General features: G+C 61.8%; 1 protein-coding gene across 1 annotated transcript; it reads left to right on the top strand.

Annotated features, from left to right (window-relative positions):
• GJC2 (gap junction protein gamma 2) lies at window positions 1-9,562 on the top strand. Its single transcript, XM_057708626.1, has 2 exons — window positions 1-4,189; window positions 7,296-9,562. Exon 2 carries the CDS (start codon window positions 7,314-7,316, stop codon window positions 8,598-8,600), a length of 1,287 nt encoding a protein of 428 aa, XP_057564609.1. The 5' UTR covers window positions 1-4,189; window positions 7,296-7,313; the 3' UTR covers window positions 8,601-9,562.
• Window positions 9,563-10,397: the final 835 nt, after the last annotated feature.

Raw genomic sequence — 10,397 nt, 5'->3', positions numbered from 1 at the left:
GGCTGCTCAGGCCAGCTGAGGAGCAAGAAGGGAAGGGGGTGGGCCCCCAAGCAGCTGGGACCCCTCAGGCCATGTGGGACTGGCCAGCCCCTGCCAGCTAGGCAGCTGCAGTGTATCCACAGGCTGGGGCCTCGGGCTGTGCGGCCCTGGGGGGAGGCTGGGGCGCCCCACCTCTTCCACATGGGCAGACGAGCTGTGGTTGGTATACTTGCCTGCTGTCCACACTGCTCCTGGTCCAGCCTTTATGTGGCCGAGGGTACCTTTCTAAACCCTTGTGGGCGCCTGCTGGGTCCTGCATCCTCAGATCTGGGTCCTGGAGGTTACCAGAGAGCAGAACGCACTGCTGTCCTCCAGGAGCGGCCCCCGTCGCACCACAGATGTGAGTGAGTTGTCCGGTTGGGGGCTGCGTGCAGGGTGGCTGGACAAGAATGGGGAGTGGGACTGGGCAGGGGTCCCACCTGGGCAGCACGGCCGAGGGGGCTGGTACTGTGGTACGCTTGGCTGTTGGAGAAGCAGGTGAACACAGCAGGTGTTAGGGCAGGGTGGGGGCCTGCAGGGCAGAGAACGTGCAGCACTGCTACACGCTGAGAAAGGTGGCAGAGCACAGGCTGCAGTGACTTCAGTGGGGTGTGTGGACAGCATCAGGATAGAGGGTTTAGGAGGGGTTGAAAGTGTGGGTACCCCATGGGATCTGGGGTACAGCGTCCTGCCCTCAGCCAGCAATACCTGGGGAGGTCCCTGAAGCGGCGCTGAGCTCAGGCAGGGGTCCTGGTTCAGTCTCGCGCTCATACTCCTGACATCTCCCCCTGCCAAAGCCCAGGGTTCTGCGGCCCAGGCCTCCCTGTAGCAGCAGCTCCTAGCCTGGACTGCAGGCTGCGCCACCATGACTCACTCCCCAGGCCTGTCCCCACCACACCCTCCACCCCTGCAGAAGGCCCCTCACTTCCCAGGTCCCAGGCTGGAGCAGAGCAGAGAGGGGCCCCCTGGTTCCTTAACAGACCTGGAGCACCAGGTCCTGAGGTCACAGTGGGGAGCAGTGACTAGCCCAGCCACCTGCACCTTTAGAGGCCCTGGGAGGGAGCAGGGGCATCCCACCTCAGGTTTTATACCAGCCATCCTCAGACATCCAGTCATCCCACTGGCATTAGCTGAGCGCTTATGTGATGAGGGGTGCTGAGCATGCAGTGGGGAGACCTCACCCTCCTGGTTGTGGAGGGAGCTTCCCAGAGGAAGGCCATTTTAGGGGTGCAAGGCGGAAGGCACTGTATGTGTGTGCCTGAGTGTGAGTGAGGATGAAGTGGATGGGTGTGCAAACACGTGTATAATTGTGTGTATGTGTGTGTGAGAGGAAGGAGTCCAGACGTGACCAGCTCTGAGGCGGGCAGGAGCAGGTCAGGAGTCCCTGAGGACCCATGAGGATACAGGTTTTGTCCTGAGAGCTCCACGCAGCTTGGAACCAAACCCAGTGGCCTGTGACCCCACCTGGGGGTGCCTGCAGGAGGGGAAATGGGGGTAGGAGGCTGGGAGGGGAACCTGGCCACTAGCTGGTGTCTATACCGTGTGGGAGGCTGTGGTGTGCTCTGCAGCTGCTGGGGGAAGGTGGATGTGGCAGAGGGTCCCCAGGCCTGGAGTCTGGACTCTGGGCACCTGGGGTGGAGGTGGGGGGTGCACACCTCCCACTGGCCAGGCGGTCCAGGCAGCACACAGCTGGGGCATCCAGGGCGGGGGCCTGGGGAGCGAGGGATGTGAAAGACAACCCACAGAACCACTACACAGCTGACAAGGGGGAGACTTCGTGGGCAGCCTGAGGCCAGGCTGTGAGGGGGGTCACTGTCTTGGCAGGCCTGGGGTCAGTGGAGGTGGACAGAAATCAAATTTCCTCTGGGCAAACAGCCCTGGGGCCTGAGCAAGGCAAATGCTGCAGCCCCACTCTCTGAGTAAGCTCTGTCCCCCACAGGGCACTTCAGCGGGTGGGTGGACAAGTCGCAGGAGGGAGACCTTAGCCTGAGAGCCCACAGAGGCGGGTGGGTTGCAGGAGCAGGCTCTGGTCCCTGATCTAAGGCCTCAGTCTCCCAGGGCTGAGTGTGCCTTGGGCTACTCGCAGGTGCTCACATGCAGAGGGGGGACCACCCGATGCCAGGCACATGCAGGAATCCGAGCCCACAGGAAGGGGAAGAGATTGCCTGAGATGCCAAGTTTCCCAGGGAAGGGTTCCACCAGTCCTCTTGATGAGCAGAGCACTCGGGGGGAGGGGCGCAGCCCAGCAACCCCACCTCAGCCAAAGGAAGTCCACCCACTGTGAGAGTGGGCACATGGGAGGAAGCTGGGCCAGGCATGGGAAGGAAATGGCTGGGCAGGCCCTGACCTCACTGTACTACGGGAGGAGGCACTGGGCATCTCTGGTTCTCAGACCACCACCCTCTCAGGATCTTTGTTCAGGCCCAGGGGTGAAAGGGGCTTGAAGGGGGGAGAGCCCAGCTGCCCATCCCTGCAGAAGCCACTCCATTGGTGCCAGAACCAGGTGTGCAGGGCCCAGCTCACCCCAGCATAGGCATCCTGAGGCCCGCTGGAGCCCTCGGTGTCCTCCCGATAGGGTGCCTCCTTGGGCAACTCTTGGTGAAGATGGCCCCAGCCCCCTTCATGGGGAGCCCCGATGTGTGCCCTGCACACTGGCGGTCACCTCTCCCTCTCCCGACCCCACACCCTTTACTGAACACTTCCAGGCCTGTTCCCCTCCCCCAACCTTGACACACAGGTGGACCTGGGCCCCTTCCCCCCAAGCCTCATCCTGGATCCCACTTGAGTGGCCCCTACCCGCACTGGCTCTAACATGTAGCTTTGGGTGACATTCCCTCTGAACAAAGGTCCCAGCAAATGCCAGGGTCTTGTTCCCTGAGGGGCCAGCACCCTCATACACCCTTCTCTCCTGCTGGCCCAGCTTAGGACCAAGCCCTCACTGGCAGCTTCCCAGCAGCACTGGACAGCCATGGGCCTGGCCTTCGCCTCCCGATGCCCCACCTCTGTGTTGGGTTCCTTCTTGGACCTCACAGCCCCAGGACAGGTCACCAGCAAAAGTCCCCGCTCTGTGCTTGAAGCCTCTAGACACAGAGAAATACGTTCCAGGTGGGACAAGACAGGGAGAGAGAACTTGGAGTGATGGGGTAGGAAACCATGTTAAATAAGAGTTTTGTTTTGTTTTAATTCAACTGTTGTTTACAGAGAAGCTGTGAAGAGACCAGGGAGAGCTCTCATTCACCCCCAAACCCAGTTCCCCTGTGGCGTGCTTGTCACAATCGGTACCCCAGTATTGATACATTTCCATTAACCAAAGATTGCTCACTTTCACCTGTGTCCTTTTGCTGTCCCAAGGTCCCCGGGGGCGGGGGCGGGGCTGTCCTTATGTCTCCTTGGCCCCTCTTGGGGGTGACTCCCTCAGACTTCCCTAGTTTCTGATGCCCTTGGCATTTTGAAGGTCAGGTAGTTTGTAAAAGCCCCTCCTGGAACTTGTCTCAACATATGTCATAATTGCCTGGGGTAAGGGTTTGGGAAGAAGGCTTCAGGGGCAGCAAGGTCTGTGCTCTCAACTCGGCTCCTCTCTGCGGGTGGGGACCTCAGCCTCCTGCCTGAGGTGATGTCTGTCAAGTTGTACTCCTCCCTCCCTCCCTCCTTGCTGTGCTCTCTGGAAGAACACCCTCCTTGAGGTCACAGTGGCTACATGAATTACTTGGAATTCCCTTCTCCCCCATGTAGTTATTGGATCATTTGTATCAGTGGGGAGATGCATGTATTTCTTACCTGGGGCTATAATCTATAAACCAATCTATAACAGTACTTTATTGCCCAAATTGATCCAGCTTCGCATATGAGGGGCTGCTTGCCTCAGCTCCATGTTGTGTCCCTTTGACACGCCTCCATCAGTGAGGGTGTGTGTGCCTGTGTGTTAGCACTTCCTTCCTCTCTGGCACCAAGAGATGCTCCAGGTGCGTTTCCTGCCACCGCCCTGGAGCCGTGCTTCTCCACAAGCCCAGTTTCCTTTATTGGAGAGTGGGACCAAGGTGTGTTCATTGCTACCGGGTGTTTTTTTCCATTTAGGTCCTTTCAACTGACAGGCAAGGGACTACAACACCGGGTATATGCATGTGTCTATCACATTCTCTAAGAAACCATTCGTGTCCATATTGAGCTGCAGGTGAGTTCAGACCCACGTCTCCAACGCTAACCCATGACCACGTGGGACAGTCCAGCCCTCTCCTCTCCCTTGTCTGTAACCCCCACGCAGTGAGAACCTGGGCCTGCCCCCCATTCCCCGGTGGTTCAGTCCAGTGCACCAAGAGCAGAGAGAGCACGGCAGGGCGGTGGGCTGGCCTCAGAGGCAATCGGGTGGAGGTTCTGCACTAGGGAGCCGGGGCGGAGGCGGGGCGTGGACGTGTGTAGGACGGGGCGCTTCGCAGAAGCCCCACCAGGGGTGGAAACCTCTCCTGTGTGGGAGTCGAATGGGGATGCTGGTGCACTGGGGTCAGGTGCACTTGGCATTTTACGCCAAAGTCGGGGGGAGTCTCAGGAGCACAGGTCGATGGGCTTCCTGGTGCCTGGTGGGAGTGAGGCAGGTCCAGAGAGCGGCCGGACCCCTCAGGGTCCAGTTCAGGATTTTTGCTGATGAAGCGGAGGGGGTGCCGGGCAGAGAGCCGTCCAGGATAAGCCCACCTGAGATGGAAGCCACTTTGGAGGGAAATCTTTGGGTCTGGTCTTCTGGGGTTTGCTGTGCCTGCTGGCATCCATGTGCCAATGTGGAGGTGACAGCTGGCACTAGAAGCCCAGATTTGGGGGACCCCCATGCATGGCACTAAGATGAGGGCCTGGGTTCTTCCAGGTCAGAGCTGATCAGCACCCGCCCCCTGACCACAGAATGACTCCTGCCATGACTGCGTGTGACACAGGCCCTGCACACACGTGTACATGGTAGGCAGGCATGGGCCCCTGGGTCTGAAGAGCCAGAGCCTCCGCCCCACACCCGGAGTTTGCCTAAGCTCCCACACTGGTACTAGGGGAAGGAAGAGAGGAGGTTTGCTCCCTCCCCCTTTCTGCTGCCCAGCCTGTCCTGCTCAGCTGACGGCCTACAAGGCCTGCACCTTCTCCTCCACACGACTCATCACTGAGGGGGCTCTGACTGCACCCAGGCCAGCCCCCCAGGGCAAAGTGCCATCCTTCACATCCCAGGGCAGGGTCTGCTCAGTGCCATGCTAGAGCTGGTCTCGAGAAGCACCCCCACCCCTGGGTGCGTGTCTCCTCAAGCGGGCCATGGGCCTGGTGGGAGCATTTACACCACAGAAATTGCTAAGTACTATACCAAGGCTTTTCCACTGAGAGCCAGCTGTGAAATACCACACGTGAAGGGCCAGGCCTGCCCAGGCACCCCCACCCTCCCTCCCGTTTCTCCACTGGGCTCCACCTTGGAGGGGAGAGAAGTGGGGGCTGCTCCGCCACCCCTTGCCTGGGTTCCTGCGTGGCTGGGACCGTGGGCCTCAGCCTCCTGTGATGTGGGACTGGTGAGGTCAGGGATTGGGACAGGTCCTGAAAGAGCTGAGGTTAGAGCTGAGGAAGAACAGCCCGCTGAGGACATCAAGACCCTGGTGCTCATCCCTCCTTGAGGCAGATGTACATCAAAGACGGCTCTAAAGGGCTGGATGTGTGCCAACCTGTGTACCTGTGAATGTGTGTGCCTGTGTGTAGTGCACTGCACGTGTGAGTGTGTGTATACAAACATATGCACGTGTGTGTCTGAGTGAACGCATGTGCGTGTCCACTTGTGAATGTCTGCATGTGTGTGGCTCTGAGAGGGGCGCTGCACACAGATGTGAGGAAATAGGGTGACTTCCCCAGGAACCCCGGCTGCCCCCTCTTCCTGCCCGCCCCCTGCCCTGGGAGGGTCCCAGCTCCATAAAGAGGGCCGGGAGCCCTGAATGCCCCTGCTGTTCCATTCCACACCTGCCCACGCTGCCTCCCAGGCCTGTTGCAGAAAGAGAGGACCCAAAGCATCAGGTACTCAGGCGTCTTCTGCCCCCAAACTACCCAGGAGCAGGAACTGGTGTGGAGGAGGGAGGGTGGGCATTAAGAGGCTGCAGCCCCCTCCCTAGAGGCACAAGGGTACAGGGGTGTGTGGTCTGCCCACTGAGCCCCTTCTAGGCACAGGCCCACTCGGGTAGTCGATCTAGAAGGAGCACTGTTCTGGGACATGGTAGGTGGCCACGTGGCTGACTCCGAGTGTCACAGGTGCCCAGGTGTGCTTGTGTGTGTACCTTACGGTGTCTGTGGGCCTTGCTGCACATGGTACCACCCTGAACGGACACCTCAGCTCACCCCACCCCCCAACCAGGATGTGCAGAGAACATGGGAGTGCTGGAACGAGAGGGAGGAGCAACCTGGAGGCCTCAGCCCCTGGGACACCTGGACCAGCAAGGGGGGATGGGGTGCAAAGGAGCATGGCAGTGGTCCTTTGTGGAGACAGAGGGACCAGAGCCCCTGTTCAGGATGTGGAGGAAGGGGGGTGGGCACTGTTGGGGAGTCTGGAACTAATGGGGCTGGAGGCTATAGTTGCAGGAGGCTGATGGAGCCATCGGGTCTAGGGGATTAGGGGGTGATGGGGAGGCTAGGCTAGGAGGCTGGGGGCTGAGGGCCACTGGGACTAGGGGCCTGGGGAACTGTGGGCTGATGGTGGACTGCAGTGGCTGAGGAGCTGGGGGGCCAGGCAGGCTGGGGGCCCAGACGCTGGTGGGCCTCTGGCTTGCTGGAAACAGGACTCCAGCAACCTGGGTGCTGCAAGGTGGGAGCAGGCATCTGAGCTGAGGCCCAAACTGAGTGAGGCTGGTCTGTTTCCCTATGAAGGCAGCTCACCCAGTGCACTCCCTATGGCTCTCAGGGCCTGGGGTATGGTCCCCAAAGCCTGGGGAGGGGCATGACTTGCACAGGGCAGGGCTTTCCTAGGGGGCTGGGGGGAGGGCAGGAGGGACTGGCCCTGATCCTGGCCACAGGGACAAGGGGTCGGGTCTTGGGGGGAGCCAGGGTGTGTGCTCAAGCCAGAGCAAGATGACCGGTCGCCAGTCCTTGTAGGGTCTGTCCTCTGGCTGCAGAGGCCCCGGCCTCTCTCTGTCTCCATCTTAGGGCAGGGTCAGGACCCTGGGTGAGGGCGTCTCTCCTGGAGGGGTTCCAGGTGCCATCGCCCACCCCCCACCCCGCCAGCCTTTGCCCCCATTACCCTCGCCCCAGGTTGAGCTCCTGCTCCTGCTCGTGGCCTGCAGGTCGCATCCCCCGCCCCTATGACAAACATGAGCTGGAGCTTCCTGACGCGGCTGCTGGAAGAGATCCACAACCACTCCACGTTCGTGGGCAAGGTGTGGCTCACGGTGTTGGTGGTCTTCCGTATCGTGCTCACGGCCGTGGGCGGCGAATCCATCTACTCGGACGAGCAGACCAAGTTCACGTGCAACACGCGGCAGCCGGGCTGCGACAACGTCTGTTACGACGCCTTCGCCCCCCTGTCCCACGTGCGCTTCTGGGTCTTCCAGATTGTGGTCATCTCCACGCCCTCCGTCATGTACCTGGGCTACGCCGTGCACCGCCTGGCCCGCGCCTCGCAGGACGAGCGCCGCCGCGCCTCTCGCCGCCGCCCTGGCCGCCGCGCGCCCCGCACACCCCTGCCGTTGCCCCCGCCGCCCCACCCGGGCTGGCCCGAGCCCGCCGAGCTGGGCGAGGAGGAGCCCATGCTTGGCCTGGGTGAAGAGGACGAGGAGCCGGGGGCGGCTGAGGGCCCGGGCGAGGATGATGAGGCTGAGGACGCCGGCGCGGCCAAGGGCGCAGGAGGGGATGCCAAGGCGGCTGGGGTCCCGGGCCCGGCCGGGCAGCATGACGGGCGGCGGCGCATCCAGCGCGAGGGCCTGATGCGCGTGTACGTTGCCCAGCTGGTGGCGCGGGCCGCCTTCGAGGTGGCCTTCCTGGTGGGCCAGTACCTGCTGTATGGTTTCGAGGTGCGGCCCTTCTTCGCGTGCAGCCGCCAGCCCTGCCCGCACGTGGTCGACTGCTTCGTGTCCCGGCCCACCGAGAAGACCGTCTTCCTGCTGGTCATGTACGTGGTCAGCTGCCTCTGCCTGCTGCTCAACCTCTGCGAGATGGCGCACCTGGGCCTGGGCAACGCGCAAGACGCTGTGCGTAGCCGCCCCCCGCCCCCCGCCCCCGGCCCGGTGCCTCGCCCGCCGCCCTGCGCGCTCCCAGTTGCGCCTTCGGGCCTGGCCTGCCCCCCTGACTACAGCCTGGTGGTGCGCGCGGCTGAGCGCCCACGCACCCACGACCAGGACCTGGCCAGCCTGGCCCTGCAGGCGCTGCAGGATCGGCGGGCGCTTGGGGACCTCGACAGCCCACCCGGCCCTGACCTCCCAGCGACAGCCCGGGGGCCCCCGAGGCCCGGCGCCCCTGCCTCCGGGTCCGGTAGTGCCACCTCGGGTGGTACTGCTGGGGGCCAGGGCCGGCCGGCGGCCAAACCCAGGATGGGCTCGGAGAAGGGCAGTGCCAGCAGCAGCAGGGAGGGTAAGACCACAGTGTGGATCTGAGGCTTCGCCTTGGTGGCTCTCCCTCCTCCCTCCTCACCAGGGCCAAGGTGGGGGGCTCTGGGGGAAGTCTAGGGGCTGGGCACTGCATAAGAGGCGGAGGACAACCTGCCCTCCTCCTCCTTCTCCTCAGCTGGCTGCCCTCCCTCTCTTGAGGGGGCAGAGGGCACCAGACCACCCTGTATCATTGCCCTTCCCTGCCTAAGCCCCATCTTTGTCCAGGGTAGGGTGGGGATGGTAGGCCTGGAAACCAGGAAATGTCCCCAGCTTTGATCCAGAAGCCCTGATGGATAGGTGGGACTGTGGCTGGGGCACTGCCCCCATCCCAGAGCCACCCAGCTGGCCACCTCAGAACAAGGGGGCCCTCCAGATGGGAGCTCTACCCCCTCCTGCCCTGCTGCCCTGCCGTAGCCCATGCGTGATTGCCCAGGGGTGTCTGGCCTGGGTGTTGAGGAGTACTGCGCTGGTCCCCACTCCCTGCCCAGCAAATGGGGCTCTTTTCCTAGCACCCACGCTCTTCTAGCCCACGTTCTGGTTCTTGCAGAGCTGGAAGCAATGCCAGGTCTTCCTTGTGCAGAAGGGAAAACAGAGACCACGGTGGGCAGAGGCCCCTGCGCCCAGCCCTCCTGCCTCACCCCCACTAGGCCCCAAGCAAGAACTGCCTCGAGTACCAGGTGGACCTGCCCCCTGCTTCCTGTTCCCTGCCCAGATAGATCTGGGGCTGAGGTCCTGCAAGGGCCTGGGGTGGGACCATGGGAATGGGACCATGCCCTCTCCAACATCTGTGCTGGCCTGGTGTGGCCCCTTCCTTGGGGACATACTTGAAGTTCCAAAAAGACATCGGCTCCCCTCGCCACTCAGACCAACAGGGTGGTGGTCAGGGGCTATGGCTCTGGCCATGCTGCGGGGAGGGGCTCTGAGTCGCCCGCCACAGCCTCTTCTCTCCAGCCCCTCTCTCCAATCAGACACAGCCTCCAAAACAAAAGGAGTGAAATAAAAACTAACTTTTGTTTACAACCTCATGTGCACGTGTACGAATGTCCGCATGCATGTGTGTGTGCGCCTGTGTATGTCTGTGGGAGTGTGATGTGTGCACACGTGTGAGTATATATGCATGTGTATGCTTGTCCACCACTCGCCTCTGGGGACACTTTAGGATGGCTGGGAGAGGAAACCACTCTGCAGGGACCATTCAGAGAGCAAGGCCCAGGTTGAGACCCTGCAGCTCCTTGGAGACACTCAGGTGCCACTCTGTGCCAGGCAACAGGCTTGGCCCAGAAGGGAGGGATACGGCTGAGCAAGAATGAAGAACAGGTGGTAGCTGGAAGGACAGAGGAGCGGTCCTGCTCAGGCCCCAGCATTATCCAGATGCCGGTCAAAGCCTGCAGTGGTCGCTCTGGTGGGGAGCAAAGGTGGAATTAGCCTCTGCCAGCAAGGAGCCACCTTGGTCTAGACTGCAGTGACCCCTGCTGTCTCCCAGCCTCCCTCAGGCCCAAGGCAGGCCCTGAGAGCATCTCTCAGATGGCAAACCCTCTCTAGGATCCTAGGGCCAAACCCCAAGCCTGGGAGAACCCCCGCCCCCACCCCCCGCCAGCCTGCCTCTGGTCAGATGCCAAATGCAGGCTAAGTGTCTTTCCTTTGTGGGGTCGGACTCCCAGGTTCAGGTGATCCCCGCCCCCCCCACCCCCCGCCACCATGAAGTTCTAGATGTCAGTTCTGGAAGCACAGCCTCAGAGGGAAAGCCAAGCCAGATCCAAAGCCGGGACTCAGCACTCGCCTCCCCAAGAGAGGAAAGTCCGT

The sequence above is a fragment of the Hippopotamus amphibius genome, chromosome 15, assembly GCF_030028045.1.
Source record: "Hippopotamus amphibius kiboko isolate mHipAmp2 chromosome 15, mHipAmp2.hap2, whole genome shotgun sequence".
Lineage (NCBI taxonomy): Eukaryota > Metazoa > Chordata > Mammalia > Artiodactyla > Hippopotamidae > Hippopotamus > Hippopotamus amphibius.
The sequence above is the reverse complement of the archived record's forward strand: the minus strand, read 5'-3'. Positions and strand labels throughout refer to the sequence as shown.